Raw genomic sequence first — 18,704 nt, 5'->3', positions numbered from 1 at the left:
GGCCCCCGCAAAGTGCTGAGATTACAGGTGTGAGCCACTGTACCTAGCCTGTTTTGAACTTATAAAAATATAACCTAGTAGTTAAATGGCTAAACTTGTAAACAATAAAAGACTATAGTAGATTGATTATATAAAATAAGCTTTTAAAATAAACTGACACAGGTAGACCGGTGGATTTTCATCAGTCCTTAAGTATCATTAACGGATTCCTGCTTCGAGGTGGCCATGTGGAATTGCATGATCCTTGGTTCTCTTACTTGAATCAGCTTTTTAGGGTTCCCCCTTGGCTCCAGAGCCTCAGGCTCTTGCCCATTATCAGTGGATACATTTGTTTCTTCAGTCAAGCCTCCGACTAGGCTAACTGCTTCCTGCTGCTCAGAGGGAAGTCCCTGTTTGCTTTTCTGAAGCCAGTGGTTTGCTCCGCAGGTCCTCAGAAGGTCTGTTTTTCCCTTCCTCCTAGCAGCCAGAGAAGAAAGTGGAAGATGATGCTTTGAGTGTTTCCACTCCTGAAACTCAGTCTCTCGACTCTTCTTTCTCATCCAGACCTGGATGGCATCGAGTTGTTCGTCTTGCAGTTTACCGTCCCTCTCTTTTGAGGAAGCCCCCTGGTAGCCTTTCCACTGGTGATTTCCTTTATTGGCCAGAGCTAGTCAAGTCAGCATTCTGCTTTCAGGCTCTCCCTAGCCGGATGGTAGCTCAGAGAGAGATTTCCTTAGAAAGTGTTTTTCTTCACTGTAAAACATAAGAAAGAAGACTTAAAACTGGACTTAGCAAGGGAAACACAAAGGAGTCTTACCATGCGAAAGTAGATCACAGTAGGGGAGCTGAACTTTGTGCTTGAACCATTTAGAGAAGAAGCAAGACAATGTGTCTGTGTGGAATTCTCTGCCAGGGGAACTGAAGCTGCCCGTAGCTGAGGAACATATCTCCTTTGTCCAGAGAGACAGGGCTTTTCCCTCTGTAATTGGGAAATTACATCAGGAAATTACATCGGGATATTGAGGAACAGGTTCCCCTCTTTGTACTTGGGAAATTATATTAGGATATTGAGGAACGGAATAAGTGGATAATTGTGTTTCTGCTAACTAAATGATATGTTTAATTCCCTGAGCCTGTGAAATTGTTTAGTGTTGGCTAACAATTCTCATTCCTATAGCCTACGTAACAGGGAAAAATCTATTGATGCAAGCACGGTGGTTCCATATTCTTGGGATGATGATGTTCATCTGGTCATCTGCCCATCAGTATAAGTGCCATGTTATTCTCGGCAATCTCAGGAAAAATAAAGCAGGTGAGACCTCTTTTAGAGCCTCCGCATATGGATTTTAACCCTCAGAAGTTAGTTCTCCATGGTCCTGCATGCTTTTCCTTCCTGCCCTAGTTAGTTGACTGTATCAAATATTGATTTTTGGCAAGACACTTCTCTGGGCCTTGATCTTCCCATCTGTGAAAATGAGAGCCTTACACTGAAAGACCTCTCTAGACTCGAGTAGCCCTGACATTCTGTGATTCTACGTTTTGCGTCTGATCAGCATGTGAGAGCTAGTGTTACCATGGAGTTAGTACCAGCCACGGCATAGAAACTTCACCTTTAAGTTAGCTTGTGTTGACTTATCACAGGTATAGTTTCCATTAGGTTTTTGAAATATTAAAAATTGAATAGGCCAGGCGCAGTGGCTCACGCCTGTAATTCCACACTTTGGGAAGCCAAGGTAGGAGGATCACTAGAGGTCAGGAGCTCAAGACCAGCCTGACCAACATGGCGAAACCCCGTATCTTCTAAAAATACAAAACTTAGCTGGGTGTGGTGGTGTGGGTGCCTGTAGTCCCAGCTACTTGGGAGGCTGAGGCACTAGAATCACTTGAACCTGGGAGGTGGAGGTTGCAGTGAGCTGAGATCACGCCACTGCGCTCCAGCTTGGGTGACAGAGCTAGACTCTGTCTCAAAAAAAAAAAAATTGAATAGTTGTATTTATTTATTTATTTATTTTATTTTATTTTTGAGACGGAGTCTCGCTCTGTCACCCAGGCTGTAGTGCAATGGCACAATCTCAGCTCACTGCAACCTCCGCCTCCTGGGTTCAAGTGATTCTCCCACCTCAGTCTCTCAAGTAGCTGGGACTACAGGTGCACACTACCACGCCCAGCTAATTTTTGTATTTTTTAGTACAGACAAGGTTTCGCCATGTTAGCCAGGGTGGTCTCGAAATCCTGACCTCAGGTGATCCACCCACCTCGGCCTCCCAAAGTGCTGGGATTACAGGCGTGTGCCACTGCACCTGGCCTATTACTTATTTATTTTATTTATTTATTTTTGAGACAGAGTCTCACTCTGTCATCCAGGCTGGAGTGCAGTGGCACCATCTCAGCTCACTGCAACCTCCACCTCCTGGATTCAAGCAATTCTCATGCCTCAGCCTCCCAAGTAGTTGGGATTACAGGCGTGTGCCACCACATCTGACTAATTTTTATATTTTTAGTAGAGATGGGGTTTCACCATGTTGGCCAGGCTGGTTTTGAACTCCTGAACTCAGGTGATCCGCCCACCTCAGTCTCCCAAAGTGCTAGGATTACAAGCATGAGCTACTGCGCCCAGCCAAAAAATTGAATAGTTTTAATATTTATCAAGTACTTATTTTGTCCCAGGCCGTGTTCTGAGTGCTTTACATATAGCTTCAGAATGCCAACATGAGATGACTACGGTCCAGTCTTCATTTTACAGATGACGAAACTAAGGCACAAGAGGTTAAGCAACTTATCTAATGTTACACAGCTAGTAAGTGGGAGAGCCAGGATTTAAACTTGTGCAGTCTGACTCTGGAGTAGTCTGAGCTCTTAATTACTAGCTTGGGGGATTGCTGGAGTAACTGGCTTTTCTCTTGTGCTATTGACAGTTGACAATTTAACCTAAGCATATGACTTTTCAATATGTAATAGACTGACAGTAGAAGTGTGACAGGATGGTGGTTTACACACATGTATGATACTCTTTTCTAAGTAAGAGTTTCTGGGCTGGGCAGGTTGGCTCACACTGGTAATCCCAGCACTTTGGGAGGCTGAGGTGGGAGGATCACTTGAGCCCAGCAGTTTGAGACCAACCTGGGCAACAGAGGCAGACCCTATCTCTACAAAAAATTCAAAAAATGAGCCAGGCATGGTGATGCATACCTGTGGTACTAGCTACTGGGGAGTTTGAGATGGGAGGATTGCCTGGGCCTGGAAGGTTGAGACTACAATGAGCCATGACTGCACTACTGCACCCCAGCCTGGACAACAGAGCAAGACTTTGCCTCAAAAAAAAAAAAAAAAAGAAAAATCTGTAAATGATTTGGGAGTGAAGTGGTGAAACTTTCTTTTCAAACCTTTAAATGCTTATGAGATCTTCTTTTACCCTTTCAGGAGTGATCATTCACTGTAACCACAGGATCCCATTTGGAGACTGGTTTGAATATGTTTCTTCCCCTAACTACTTAGCAGAGCTGATGATCTATGTTTCCATGGCTGTTACCTTTGGGTTCCACAACTTAACTTGGTGGCTAGTGGTGACAAATGTCTTCTTTAATCAGGCCCTGTCTGCCTTTCTCAGCCACCAATTCTACAAAAGCAAATTTGTCTCTTACCCGAAGCGTAGGAAAGCTTTCCTACCATTTTTGTTTTAAGTTAACCTCAGTCATGAAGAATGAGGTGATGGTTTCAATGCCTAAGGAAGTCTGGAGCCCAAAGTACAGTTTCGGCAAAGCTGTTTGAAACTCTCCATTCCATTTCTATACCCCACAAGTTTTCACTGAATGAGCATGGCAGTGCCACTCAAGAAAATGAATCTCCAAAGTATCTTCAAAGAATAAATACTAATGGTAGATCTGCGATTTCTGGGTCCACTTTCTGAGATGCTTTATAAAACCAACCAACTGATAAAAAGTAGATGAGACTTCTCCAAGCTGCTTCACAAGCAGACTAACCGAAAATATACAAACAGCTTCACACACACAAACACACACACACAAAGGAAGATCATCAATGGCTGCGGTAGCCTAGTAGGAATGGACTATATAATAATATAGCAGGTTCTCAATAACTTTGTTGCATTTCAGTAAAAGCAGAATAACCTTTCAAAATAATAACAGGCTGGGTACAATGGCTCACACCTGTAATCCCAGCACTTTGGAAGGCCAAGGTGGGCAGATCGCTTGGGCCCAAGAGTTCGAGAACAGCCTGGGCAATATGGTGAAACCCTATCTCCATGAAAAAATATAAAAATTAGCCAAGAGTGGTGGCACATGCCTGTAGTCCCAGATACTTGGGAGTGGGCTGAGATGGGAGCATCGCTTGAGCCCAGGAGGTCAAGGGTACAGTGGTAACACTAGGAGGTCACGCCACTGCACTCCAGCCTGGCCTGGGCAACAGAGCAAGACCCTGTCTCAAAATAATAATAATATATAATTTTACACCAAAAGTTTCAGGGGAAAATGAGTTTGTTGGAGTTAGTTTATACTTTCACATATTACCACAAAGATCTCCAGTTAAATAACTATCAATAGCCATTTCCATTCATCTCCCCCTCAAATCATAGCCTAACAGAACACTTTGAAAGCTCTTTTATTTAATATTTTTTTACATCCTTTGAAGGGAGTGCTTCAAAACCGAAAGCATCAGAAGATAAAATATTTTTATATTTATGCATAGCAAGCCTTCATGAACGGAAGTGACACACTCGATTGAATAATACTGTAGCCTCATTCATATGTAGTTATTCAAATTGGATTAATGTCTGTGTGAGTTTATTTGAACTAGCAGAATGTATCTGAAGATATTCAGGAATAAAGTTTACATTTAAAATAGCTTATGTTAAAGAAAATACCTGTGATTAATTCAGAAGGAAATAAATGCATGGTATAAAAGAAAACCAAAAACTTAAAAAATAATGCTATAGCCTGAGCAGCATATTAAAACTGCACACTTGTGCAGCATAAGATTCTCTGGCTTATTGGCTGAGGTGTTAAGTTTATTCCTTTTATGAAGATGTCCTATTATAGTCAGCTAAGCACTAAAGCTTTGCATTTATATGTACTTTGCTATGGGGGAAAGAACCTTATGATTAATAAGACACATATCAAATGCATAGTCAATCATTACCACCCCCATCCCTGGAGCTGTAACCCGAAACTGTTAAACTAAGATTCCTTTGTTTTTTGTTTTTTTGAGATGGAGTCTCACTCTGTCGCCCAGACTGGAGTGCAGTGGTGGGATCCTGGCTCACTGCAACCTCCACCTTCTGGGTTCCAGCGATTCTCCTGCCTCAGCCTCCCAAGTAGCTGGGATTACAGGCACATGCCACCATGACCAGGTAATTGTTGTATTTTTAGTAGAGATGGAGTTTCACCATGTTGGCCAGGCTGGTCTCGAACTCCTGACCTCAGGTGATCCACCTGCTTCAGCCTCCCAAAGTGCTGGGATTACAGGTGTAAGGCACTGCTCCTAGATGCATGTCAAGCACATTCAAAAGTTCTTACAACAATTCTGATGGAGCATTTTCTCTCCCATCAACCAAACACCACTTAAGATTAACCTGTGGATCAGTCTACTTAAATAAATGCCATATTTATTTTACTTATCATTTAGAATTTGCCATTCTCAGGAACAAAACTCTTTGTACATTGGAAATGGAAAACATATTGCAATTTGGTCTTAATTTCCATATGAATATCAAGTGTAATTTTTAATAAATTATTTGGAGAAAAATTTATTTTATTTTAGCATGCAGTTTTATGCCCAGGTTAGACTAGAGATTTGGCTGATGTTCTGGAATCTCATTGTACTCTTAAGTAAAATAATGAGCATCCCATGACACACCCTGTCAGGGGTTGTGAGAAAGCTGCAGTGTCCAGTTTCCCACCCCTGTTTCCTGCTGTCTCTCTCCCACTCATCCCTGTTTCTTACTCATCCCTTTTCCTTCTTTGCCCAAACGTCACATTTCTAGGCAAAGATAAAAGAGAAAATAGTGATGTCCTGAAAGGGGTTCAGAACAACATAGCATGGCCTTTGATGAAAGCGTCACCGATGGGAAATAATTGAGAATTGTGCGGTGCTTGCAGTGTCAGAATCAGCACTGTTCTTTGTGTTGGTGAAAATATTCCATGTGCATAATGGGAGAGCATCAGGGACTTTGCAAATTCTTCACAAGGACCCAGAAATAGCTTCAAGGTAGAGATTCATGATTTTCCTGTTGGCTTAGTTAAATAGCCTTAATCTTTCATTTTCTACTACCATTAAGTCAGGGGAATTGACATTGAACTACCTCATTAGCAGCCTTCCCTGGATTAACTGCTGACTAAAAGTGTGCTGAAAATGGCCTTTGTTTTTGTGAAGCTCATCCTACACACTAACATTTACTTACTCTAACCATGGATTATTTTGTCTCTACAAAGCTATGCCTTGTATTCGATTTTTACTTCAAGTGATTATTGCTAGAATTCCTACAAAAAAAAAAAAAACCGTCGCAGATATTTGTGTATGTAGCTTAATAGATATTTGGTTTAAGGAGACTGCAACATTTGCATAAGGTGCCTGAAAACTCAAGAACCATTGATAAGTGAGATCACTCAAAATGAGCTGATATATTAAAGAAGACCTTAAAACAGTAAATGAGCAAGTCGAATTTCTTTACCCCTGTAACCTATCTAAGCAACTTCTGCCCACTCTTTCACATTACTTATCGGGGGGAAAAAAAACAACATACAACTGGTTTTTCATAAATATATTAGTCTAATCTAAGATTTTCCTGATAAATAGACAAGAAACAGTGGAGAGGCCAGTGATCCATTAATAATGCATATGATACCTCATCGTTTTTCTCAAATAGCAGTGATCTCTTAGAAAGCCAAGTATTGGTTTTGGGAGAAGTCAAACCTAATTATCCAAATGAAACTATATGTCAAGAGCTACTTTATGCATATAATTGAGAAAGTATAATATCGGGTCTCTTCCTTCAAAAAGACTGAATGCTTGAAGCAATTTGAGGATACCAGTCCACAAGGGGTTTTTCAACAAAAGGGCACATCTCTCTCAAGTTCAGCCCTCTGGCTTAAACCCCATGGTGCATATGCAGTCTTTATCAGAGCTCCCTGGCCTACACAGCACCTTTCTGGGAAGTAGAAAAGGCACGACCCAAGGAACAGCCCCATGGTGGCAGGGCATGAGCCTTTGTGGGCCAAAAAAGTCAGCTGGTGATGGGGCCACAGTCAGTGAGCAGAGCTCAGGATGGATCTCAGCCCAGTGTCCCTTGTGCAGTGTACAAACTGCACAACCTTCCACAGAGACCCTGCTCATCATGCTGCCTGCCTGTCTGCAGATTTTGTTCACTCTTGAAAAAAAAACAAAAAACTTGATTGCATGGAATCATCACATTGAAAGAGACTAGAAGGAGGAAGAAGTAAGCACTCCATGGAAAACACCTGTCCTCCTACACACAGAAAGGGGAGTGTGGTGGTTGGCAGGTAAGTGATCCTCGCACAGTAGGATGTCTGTTCAGATGCTAGAATGCTGACCCTAAACGGAAATAGTGTTGTTTTCTTCCTTTCTGACTACTAACACCTGCCTTTCCAGCTCATTGTTTTAGTACTGCAACTCCAACAATCTCTCAACTCTACTGGGATCTCCAGTCTTTTGATCTCATCACATTTTCACTGTCATTCATTTCTCATGAGTCTTCTCTTACCTCCTTACCTGGATTAAATTCCTAGTAAATCATTATAATCAGTCCTTTATATATATCCCCAACTCTCTTGCCTCCTTACATTGCTTTTGCCTACTCACTTAGCAAAGTGAAAATCCTGGTTAAATTCAACCCTCCCTCCTTTGCGTGTGCACCTATGCAGTTGAACTGTGCCTGGAGAAATTCAATCCATTAACAGCGCACTTTAAATTCATGACCACTAACCTCAAATGGCTTTTTTTTTTTTTCTTTTGGAGACAGTCTCCCTCTGTCACCCAGGCTGGAGTGCAGTGGTGTGATCTCAGCTCACTGCAGCCTCTGCCTCCAAGGTTCAAGTAGTTCTCCTGCCTCAGCCTCCCAAGTAGCTAGGATTACAGGCGAGCGTCACAACGCCTGGCTAATTTTTGTATTTTTAGTAGAGACGGGTTTCACCATTTTGGCCAGACTGGTCTCAAACTCCTGACCTTAGGTGATCCGCCTGCCTCGGCCTCCCATAGTGCTGGGATTACAGGCATGAGCCACTTTGCCTGGCCTCAAGTGGCGTTTAATGCTGCAGTCATAATAAAATTCTCTAGTCCATTTGCCACTCTCCTATTTTACATCTTTTCTTTTCTCAGAAAAGTGAAGCTATTGGAAAGAACTTGCACCGGTTGGCACCACCACTTCCACCCACCTAAGCATCTGTGTGTGCATTACCTTCCCTCGTGTTGTTATTGTTGAAGTTGAAGGATCCTTTTTTTTTTTAGTAGAGTCAAGTTCTTGCTATGTTGCCCAGGCTGGTCTTGCACTCCTGGCCTCAAGCGATCTTCCCATCTCAGTCTCCCAAAGTGCTGGGATTACATGCACTGCACCTGGCCTCTTTAAAAAAAAAAAAAAAAAAAAAAAAAGTTTCTCATATAAATTCTCATGTAAATATAAAATGAACATGTGCCAAAGATTTTACTTAACTCGCAAAGGAACCACTCAGATGTTGGAACCAGTTTAAAAAATAATCCTAGAAACAGATACATGTATAGGTATGAGGCAGTCAAAATGAATTTGCTTAATAGATGCACAACTGGCCTCTATAATGGGGGAGGGGAATCAACTGCCTCCACTGGGCAAAATTCACTTGTATGTCTATGGAAGAGAATTATTTGCATTTCTATCAGTTGTCTGCCATTTACAGAGTTGTAAAATACCAGAAAGACAATGAAAGACACAGATAATAACTTGAAGAGACTACTATATAAGACACCAGTAATATTTCTTGTTCATTTCAGCCGTTTACATTTTTTTTCCTGAAACTGTAAAGAAACTTGGAATTTATACCCAAAACTCAGCCCTCTTGAGCACTAGATTGGATTCCGTTTCACTCACCTAAGGACATTGGCCATTCTTCCCTCTATTACATCAATTTTTTGCCCTCTTCTCAACATTCCCACTTTCTCATCAGAAGACAAATCTCTTTTTGAGGCAGGGTCCCCTTCTGTCACCCAGGCTGGAGTGCAGTGGCATGATCACGACTCACTGCAGCCTTGACCTCTCTGGGTTCAGGTGATCCTCCTGCTTCACCTTCCTGAGTGGCTGGAATTACAGGTGCACACCATCATGCTAATTTTTGTATTTTTTGTAGAGACGGGGTTTCACCATGTTGCCCAGGCTGGTCTTGAATTCCTGGGCTCAAGCAATTGGGCCGCCTTGGCCTCCCAAAGTGCTGGGATTACAGGCATGAGCCACTGCGCCTGACCCAAATGTGTTTTTGTTTGTTTGTTTGTTTGTTTTTGAGATGGAGTTTTGCTCTTGTTGCCCAGGCTGGAGTGCAATGGCATGATCCTGACTCATTGCAACCTCTGCCTCCTGGGTTCAAGCGATTCTCCTGCCTCAGCCTCCCGAGTAGCTGGGATTACAGGCATGCGCCACCATGCCCAGCTAATTTTGTGTTTTTAATAGAGATGAGGTTCTCCATGTTGGTCAGGCTGGTCTCGAACTCCCGACTTCAGGTGATCCGCCCACCTCGGCCTCTCAAAGTGCTGGGATTACAGGTGTGAGCCACCGCACCAGGCCCAAATATCTTCATATTTATTTTACTTATTTATTTTTTTGAGACAGAGTCTCATTATGTCACCCAGGCTGGAGTGCAGTGGTGTGATCTCGGCTCACTGCAACCTCCACTCCCAGGTTCAAGCAATTCTCCTGCCTCAGCCTCCCGACTAACTGAGATTACAGGCGTGTGCCACCACGCCCAGCTAATTTTCATATTTTTAGTAGAGACGGGGTTTCACCATGTTTGTACCATGTTGGTCTCAAACTCCTGACCTCAAGTAATCCACCTGCCTTGGCCTCCCAAAGTGCTGGGATTACAGGCATGAGCCACTGCACCTGGCCCCAAATATCTTTTTAAAACCTAACTCCATTTCCCTTACCAGACACCACCTGATTTCACTGGTTCCTTGGCAGCAAAGCTCCTGGAAAGATTAGTCTATTCTTACTAACATCGGTTCTTTCCCTCCCACCGCTAAATCTCCTACAGTCACTTTTTTAATTTTTATTTTATTTTTTTTAGCTCTCAGAACTTTACTAAACTGCTCTTGAAAAGGTCTCCAACGACCACGCTGCTAAACCCTACAGTTGTTTCTCAGTGTTCATCCCAGCATGGTAGCAGTTGGTTACCTCATTTGAGATGCGTTCTTTAATTGGTTCTGAGACACTACACTGTGGATTTTCCTCCTGCCTCCCTGGCTGTTCCTTCCCAGCTTCCTCTGCTGATCTCTTCTGTTTCCTGATGTCTGAATGTTGACTTGCCCCAGTTCTCAGTCCTGGGTCCCTTTCTTTATCAATACTTGGTGATCTCATCCAGTCTCATAACTTTAAATACTATTTATATGCTGACAACTCCTAAATTTATATATTCAGCCCAGACATCACCCTGACCTCTAGACTCATATATCTAGTTGCCTACTTAACAGCTCTACTTGACTTGAACAGCACTAGCTGTTCTCAAGTTTGACATGATTAAACATGAATTTCTGATTTTCCTCTTCCCCACACCTGATCCACCTACATTTTTCCTGTTTTTTCACTTACTCAAACCAAAAGCCATGGAGTCTTCCTTGATTCTTCTTTTTCTTTCACAATCCAGAAATCAGTGGGTCTCCAGTTAGAGCATGTCCAGAATCTACCTCTGTTATCATCTTTCTACAAACTACCATCATGATTTTCGTTCATTTCTTGCCTAGATTATTGCAACTAAGTGAGCTCCCTGCTTTCCCCCTTATACCGTACAGAGAATTCTCAACACAAGCTAAAGTGATCTTTCACAAACATAAATGAGATCATGCCACTACTGTCCCAAACCCTGCAACACAGCTGCCAATTTCTCTCGGAGTAAGGCTAAAGTTCTTCTAACAACCCACTAGGCCCAATATGTTGTGGCTCCCAGTCACACACATTACCTCGTCTGCTATTCTCCTCAGTGGACTGTAGATGATCATATATATGAGCTCCTTACACACATCAGTCATGCCCTGCTTCAGTGTCTCTGCACTGGCTTTTCCTCTTCCTGGAATGCACTTCTCCAAGATATCCGCATGGCCTTCTCACTCAGCTTCTTCAAGTCTTTGTTCAAACATCACTGTATTAGTTATTTACTGCTGTGTAACAAAGTACTCCAAGTCTTAGGAGCTAAAAACAAACATCTATTATCTCATTGTTTCGGGGGTCAGAATTCCAGGTACAACTTAGCTGGGTGCCTCTGCCTCAAGGATTCTCTGCAGTCAAGATGTCCCCAGGGCTGTTGTCTCATCTTTAAGCTCTACTGAGGGAGGACCCACCTTCAAGCCCACTCACATAGTTGTTAGCAGGATTCAATTCCCCACGGGCTCTTGAACTAAAGGCCCTAGTTCCAGGCCAGGCACAGTGGCTCACACCTGTAATTTCAGCACTTTCGGAGACCAAGGAAGGTGGACTGCTTGAGCTCAGGAGTTCAAGACCAGCCTGGGCAACATGGCAAAACCTCAAGGAAGCCCAGGAAATTCAAACTATTGGGGACCATCAAAGAGGCTGCATACCACAGCTGCCTTCTCAATAAGGTGATCCCCTTATTTAAAATTGCAACCCAACCCCCTTGTACCTCTCCTTCTCTCTTCCTCTTTCTCTTTCTCTCTCTATCACACACACATTTCCATTTTCCTTTCCCTTTGCTCTGGTGAGCAATAATAAATACTTATTGTTTTGAGTCACCTGGTTTTGAGGTGGATTGTTCTGTAGAAATAAACCTCTACAATGTACTTTTTCACTTATGTGACTGACTGCCACTGCTACTGCTTGAGACCGTCATTACAAGACTGAAGGAAGGGACGGACGTAGAAATGTAAACTTAAGACAAAAGAAACTATTTTAAAGGAAGGGAATCAGGAAAGAAGAGAGCTCCCCGCTTCTAGTGAGCAAAGGCAGCCCCTGAGTTTCCACAGCCCTTCTTATTTATTGGGTAGAAAGAGCAGAGAGGAGGAGGTAACGATTGGTCAGCTGCTTAATTGGTCACAGGTGCATATTATTACTAACAGGCTTCAGATGTACCTAATCACAAGAAACACAGCACGTGGGGCGTGACTGCCCTCAGCTTTCCTTCTGGTGGCAGACGCAGTTTGTCAGTTTGCCAACATTCTGTGTTTATGAGAACAGTCTGCTGTTTACTCATATAGCCTCCAGTGGTATACTGAGTTGATCACGACCCTCAATCTTTCGGCCCCCAACACACTTCGGTACATTATTTTTTGCCTGTGTTTCCTCAATGTAATGTGAGCTACATGAGGGCAAAAATTTTTGGTTTTGTTTTTATGGTTTTGTTCACAGATATATCCCCAGCACTAGTAAAGTGCCTGATATATAGTAGACACTCAACATTTATTAAATGTATGACTCCGTTACCATTATCTGCGTAAGTAACGAGGTCCCCTGGCTTACTTTACTCTGTTGCAGAATTGCAATATCTTTCTTTCAAAGATTGAATGCAGTTTATATTGACATGTGTGAAATGCATCCAATTGTGCATTTATATTACCAAGAATCTGGTAACAATTCTCACAAGGAGGAAGTAAAATGAAAGGCAAAATAGATGTTTAGGAATCCATAAACTGTTACAATCTTATCCACATCTTTTTGTCAGGTTTTTCGATTTTTGTTTTGTTTTTTTCTTTGAGACAGGGTCTCACTCTGTCACCCAGGCTGGAGTGCAATGGCATGATTACGGCTCACACCAGCCTCGACCTCCTGGGCTCAAGCTATCCTCCTACTTCAGCCTCCCAAGTAGCTAGGACTATAGGCACAGGCCACCACACCCGGCCTTTATCAGGTTTTATTAGAGAAATGCAGCATTTGTGGGAATTGGAATAAATATATCTACTCTTCAAAATATTAAGATTAAGACCTGTTGGTGAAGAGGACAGTGATTAGTCTTTAACTTAGAGACTTAGATCTTTAATATTTGTTCTTCCCATAAACTTAAAAAAAAATCAGCACCTTGAGATTTCTTGCTTCCTCACGTCTAGACCTATAATCCTGTGATCTGCTATTAACTAATAGCATGACTAGTGATTATGATTTTTTTTTTTTTCCCCAAGACAGAATTTCACTCTGTTGCCCAGACTGGAGTGCAGTGGTGCGATCTCGGCTCAGTGCAACCTCTGTCTCCCGGGTTCAAGCGATTCTTCTGCGTCAGCCTCCTGAGTAACTGAGATTAACAGGCACTTGCCACCGTGCCCGGCTAATTTTTGTATCAGTAGAGACAGGGTTTCACTATGTTGGCCAGGCTGGCCTCGAACTCCTGACCTCAGGTGATCCGCCCGCCTCGGCCTCCCGAAGTGCTGGCATTACCGGCGTGAGTCACCACGCCCAGCCAATCATGAATGTTTGACATGTAGATTGTGTAAAATCTTTGAGGTTAAAAAAAATTCATGCTACAGGAACCATGTAATCCAGTAAATGGGAAATAACTCATTCCTCTATAATGTTATCCCTCCTTTCTGTCCTTATGCAGTGAACGTAAATAATGTTCAGTGCAAAATGTAGCCCATAGTAATAGATGGAAAAGGATGGACTTTAGCTTATTAGTTTAATAAGTTACTTCTTATTACTTTAAGTACTTTAGCTTATTAGGTTAATAAGTTTCATCACCCTTTCCCACCTAATTGTCATGGCCAAATTGAACTTCCAATCCTTTCTTCTTCTCCATCTGAAATTGTCCATAGAGTTTCCTTCTATGATTTTGCTTTTAAGACATGGAAACAAAAGGGAAAAAATGAAATCCATCATGCGATTCTCTGTATGTGCAAGCAAAACCAGAAGGATTCTCCTTTACCAAACTCAGGAAGTTTATACAGGGCACATTTGTGGAAAGAACACAGAAAACACAATGCTTACTAATGATATTTCTCCTCCTGGATCAGACAAGAAGATCAGATTTTTTTATACCAGTTTTGATCAGTTTAATGCCTTATATAAAAGGACCACCTGTTTCCAACTCTTTACACGTTACCCTTCTGAAACAGAAGAATAGCAATTTATGTGTTCAACCTAACGTACTTAACATCTGCTATATGGAAGGCACAGAGGTCAGTCCCATGGGGAATACAGGGCTGCATAAGACAAGATTCTTGCTCTCAAAGAGCATTCATTTCAGTATGAAGATGATGTAGATTTATCAACAACCTATTGTTTTAAGTTAAGATCATGGAGGAAATCTGTCAGTGCCCATCATTTCCTCACCACCTTATCCTCTCTTCTACACAAAGCCCAAATCCTGACACCTAATAGACTATCTATAGGACCATATGCTGTGCAGTTGCACTCTCAGAAAGGGCCCATGCTTGGTTTAATCCTCTGCTGTTGCTGTCTTGGAATTCTTAGTGATTTTATCTTTGAATTTGTGTTTGGTAAGTGAAGCCAGTGAGACAATGAAGCATGCACATGAGCAGTGGAAACACCCCAGCTGGGAATGCATGCATGTGTGCATGATTCAGGGCAGTCCAGAGTGCAGCTGAGCCAGTACCTGGGCCCAGTTGCAGTGGTGATGGTGGCGGGCAGCAGGAGTAATAGTCAGGACAGCAATGGCTGTGGCTCCAAAGACAGGAAAGGGCTCTGCATATCGACATTACCAGGACCAGCAGTGGGAGACCAGCTCACATGTCCGTTCCCAGAGCTTGGGCCTGCATCATCTGCACAAATAGTAACTCTCCACACTGAGTACTGGGACAGGAACTCATTCTGCTAACTTCTCAGTAAATTAGTACAACATGTATACAATAAAAGTGTATACATGAATATTGTCATAGCATAGCAGGGGGTTATTAGAATTCTTAAAGGATTTAGAATGTCTAGTTTTGAAAACTACTACAACATGGCAAAACAAATAACCTCAGGCTTAGAAACAGAAATTAAGTTTAAAGATTGTCACATTCTACAGAAAAGAATGCTATTTTCCTAGGAAGTACAAACCAATTGTTTAGCAGAAAGATAATTAAACATGTTTTTTCTTGTAATTGAAGAGTCAGTGACAGAATACATAAACAGGCCTTATGAATTATATGCAAATTATGAAGCCACTTTCAGTTTCTTGTAAAACCTCCACAAGTTTCAGGAAATATTTCCTTATGTCTGCAGAAACATTAAAATATCATTGTGTAAATTTATATTTAAAATTAAATTCAAACTTTTACATAAAACTGAGTTGTCTAAGGAGTTAAGTCCCTTTAGAAAAATCATTCCACAAGAACCAACAACTCTAGAAGTACTAAAATTTATATTTCAAAATAATTTATCAGAAATGTATCTCAGTGTCACAGTTTATGAAACACTCTTAACAGCTGCATCAGCAGAAAGATCCTTTACAAAATGAAAAATTATCAAAATTTATTTGCAATTTTATATTTCCCAAGACTGGCTGGTGTTGCTTTCAGTCTTATCTATTGGTAAAGAAATTGTATGACATAAATTTCATATCTGTTGAAAATGAAAGTGAAATGAAAAGAATACATTTTGATGAATTTGCAGAAAAGTGAGCCAGAAAAATATAATAGGACGTCACATTAATGAATGATTATTGTTTATTGTATTATATAAAATTATGACATCACAACTATTAGTTTTGCAATGTTTAAGTTCATGTAGTTACTCCAGTATCACTATTATCCCATTACATTAGTATCTTTAACTGTACTTTTTTCCTGTTTTTTACAGAGGAGGTCCCATATTTTCATTTTGCACTGGGCTCAGCGAATTATATAGCCAGCAATGACCACAAGTAAGAGTGTTACAGATTTTTGTTATAAGCCATCATAGTAGACAATGCATGCCTATGAATGCTTAAGGAGGGTAGAAAAAGAGCAAGAAATGCAAGAAAATGCGTGTTCTTAATGTGTGCCATACAAAATCTATCAGGTAATAGGCATTTAATCTATGTTAAGAGTAAAGCAATATAGCCAGGCGCAGTGGCTCACACCTGTAATCCCAGCACTTTGGGAGGCCAAGGCAGGAGGATCACGAGGTCAGGAGTTCAAGACCGGCCTGACTGATATGATGAAACCCTGTCTCTACTAAAAATACAAAAATTAGCTGGGCGTGGTGGCACATGCCTGTAGTCCCAGCTACTCGGGAAGCTGAGGCAGGAGAATCGCTTGAACCCGGGAGGCAGAGGTTGCAGTGAGCCAGGATTGCACCACTGCACTCTACCCTGGGCGACAGAGAGAGACTCCGTCTCAAAAAAAAAAAAAAAAGAAAGAAAGAAAAAAAGAGTAAATAATACTGTGGGCTTTAGTGCAGAATTTGTCATAAGGAAAAATATGTTTGCATTTGATCCAGGACTGATGTCACAAAGCAATTGGGGACAATGCCTTCAATGGATGCCATTCTCATTAAAATTAGGAGTTTTGGCTGGACACAGTGGCTCATGGCTGTAATCCCAGCATGTGGGGAGGCCAAGGCAGGAGGATTGCTTGAACCCAGGAGTTCAAGACCAGCCTCGGCAATGTAGTGAGACCCTCATCTCTACAAAAAATAGAAAAAAATTAGCTGGGTATGGTGGTACGTACCTATAGTCCCAGCTACTTGGGAGGCTGAGGTAGGAGGATAGCTTGAGCCCGGGAGGTCGAGGCTGATGTGAGCTGTAATCATGCTGCTGCACTCCAGCCTGGGCAACAAGAGGGGACTCTGTTTCAAAAATAATAATAATAATTTAAAAATTATGTGTTTTACTGTCCAAAGCAGAAGTTTGACAGTGATAAACATCCATTCAAATGGGAGTCAAATTCAGGTATCTTATAAATAGCAAGCCTATTAGATTGTCCTTCTATGAGCATTCTTAGTTTTCAAATATGGAGAACTATTTTTCCAAAGATCAGAGAAATGGCCACCACAATATGGGCCCACCTCATCTATTTTTGGTTTCTTCAAAAATGATGACTCCAATGAACTTTGCAGTAAAAACAAAATGACAATAAAGATGACTTACTTGTGAAAAGTAAACAGCAGGGAAAAGCACTGAAGCCAGATAAACCAAATCTGCTTCCCATAAAGTGAAAAAAGATCCACTGAATTTTAATTGTTTTTATTTTTATATGATGATTGTTGCATAAAACTAATTTGTTGCTGAATTAAGAAACATAAGACATATTTACCCTAAATAATTTTAGTTCTATCTCCTGGCTTTTAGTGAAATGATCGATTTCTAGGTGATATAATTTGTGTGCTGGCTGGGCACAGTGGCTCACACCCGTAATCCTAACACTTTGGGAGGTGAAGGCAGGAAGATCACTTGAACCCAGGAGTTCAATACCAGCCTGGGCAATAGGGTGAGACTGTGTCTCTACAAGGAATGTAAAAATTAGCTGGGCATGGTGGTGCACGTGTGTAGTCCCAGCTACTCGGGAGGCTGAGGCAGGAGGATCACTTGACCCTGGGAGTGAGCTGTGATCACGCCACTGCCCTCCAGCCTACATGACAGAGTTAGACCCTGTCTCAAAAAAAAAAAAAAAAAAAAAAAAAAGTATGTCAATGCTTTTTTTTTCCTCCTTTTTATTTTTATTTTTTCCTCACTCTGTCACGTAGGCTGGAGGGCAGTGGTGCAATTATACCTCACTGCAGCCTCTATCTCCTGGGCTTAGGTGATCTTCCTGCCTCAGCCTCCCGAGTAGCAGAGACTACAGGCACATGCCACCATACTCAGCTATTTTTTTTTTTAATTTTTTGTGGAGATGGAATTTCACCATGTTGCCCAGGCTGGTCTCAAATTCCTGAGCTCAAGCAATCTGCCCACCTCAGCCTCCCAAAGTGCCGGGATTGCAGGCATGAGCCACTGTGCCTGGCCCAATCCTTTTAATGGGCCAATTTTAGCCACATTTCTAGTACTTATATTATTCAAATAGACTCAGAAAAGCTGTATGCCTGTAAAGAATTACAGTGTAAGACATCATAAACAATGTTTTAAAAATTAGAAAAACCAATTGCAATACACGTAAGAAAGAAAAAATAAATATTCACAATATATAAACTGCTCTTACAAATCAGTGACAACACAACTTTAGAGCATGACAACTTTGAAAGAGGAACACCAGATAAGAACTGTCTGGGGCGAGCATAGAAGAGTCTCATTCCTCTGTCTGAGTGGTACTGGGTGAGTGGAATGGTTGGTGATTATAGGCTGACAAAGCCCTAGGCTTTTTCTTAGCCCCAGCTCCCTGTCTTCTCCCCTCACTGCCCCCTCCTGTGACTCCAAATCACTACCTAGCAACTGAGGTTTGGGTTTTACAGTGAAAATAATTTTATGAGTCAGAAAGGAGTGAGAAAAGTGTGTTATCAGATAGCATTCCACAGTGGTAAAAGCAAAACAAACAAAAAACAGGACTATTTCTCTACATACTGTCTGGGACTCTGGGACCTTCACTGCAGACCTCTTGTGGCGGTGTATGTGTGATTCCAGTCGTATGGTGGGTATGTGGTTAGGGTATTATTACATCGTAGG

The 18,704-nt window shown here is 41.8% G+C and overlaps 1 protein-coding gene and 1 long non-coding RNA gene across 18 annotated transcripts in view; one reads left to right on the top strand and one right to left on the bottom strand.

Annotated features, from left to right (window-relative positions):
* SRD5A3 (steroid 5 alpha-reductase 3) overlaps window positions 1-18,704 on the top strand; it is a 40,277-nt gene that overhangs the window by 19,862 nt on the left and 1,711 nt on the right. For 3 of the 11 annotated variants that reach the window (XM_063723447.1, XM_054554006.2, XM_063723442.1), the window contains 2 exons: window positions 1,157-1,291; window positions 15,926-15,989. The exons of 1 other annotated variant lie outside the window; for it this stretch is intronic. In XM_063723447.1, coding sequence (XP_063579517.1) covers window positions 1,157-1,291; window positions 15,926-15,989 — 199 coding nt within the window. Of the gene's footprint in view, window positions 1-1,156; window positions 1,292-3,399; window positions 3,867-15,925; window positions 15,990-18,704 lie in introns of those variants that run through there. 7 more of the 11 variants (XM_002814784.6, XM_054554005.2, XM_063723441.1 and 4 more) reach the window with 4 other exon arrangements.
* On the bottom strand, window positions 172-18,690 carry LOC103890420 (uncharacterized). 7 transcript variants are annotated; one of them, XR_008524528.2, is made up of 6 exons: window positions 18,603-18,690; window positions 16,777-16,894; window positions 13,875-13,958; window positions 11,146-11,308; window positions 8,408-8,569; window positions 172-732 (listed from the first exon to the last, which is right to left on the bottom strand). It is a non-coding gene; the product is annotated as an uncharacterized LOC103890420 (long non-coding RNA). The 7 variants fall into 7 exon arrangements; XR_008524530.2 differs by having other exon boundaries at window positions 16,777-16,874; window positions 18,603-18,689; XR_008524532.2 differs by lacking the exon at window positions 13,875-13,958 and having other exon boundaries at window positions 18,603-18,687.

This window comes from Pongo abelii, chromosome 3, assembly GCF_028885655.2.
Source record: "Pongo abelii isolate AG06213 chromosome 3, NHGRI_mPonAbe1-v2.0_pri, whole genome shotgun sequence".
NCBI lineage: Eukaryota > Metazoa > Chordata > Mammalia > Primates > Hominidae > Pongo > Pongo abelii.
Note: the sequence above shows the minus strand (reverse complement) of the source record. Positions and strands in the feature narration are given on the sequence as shown.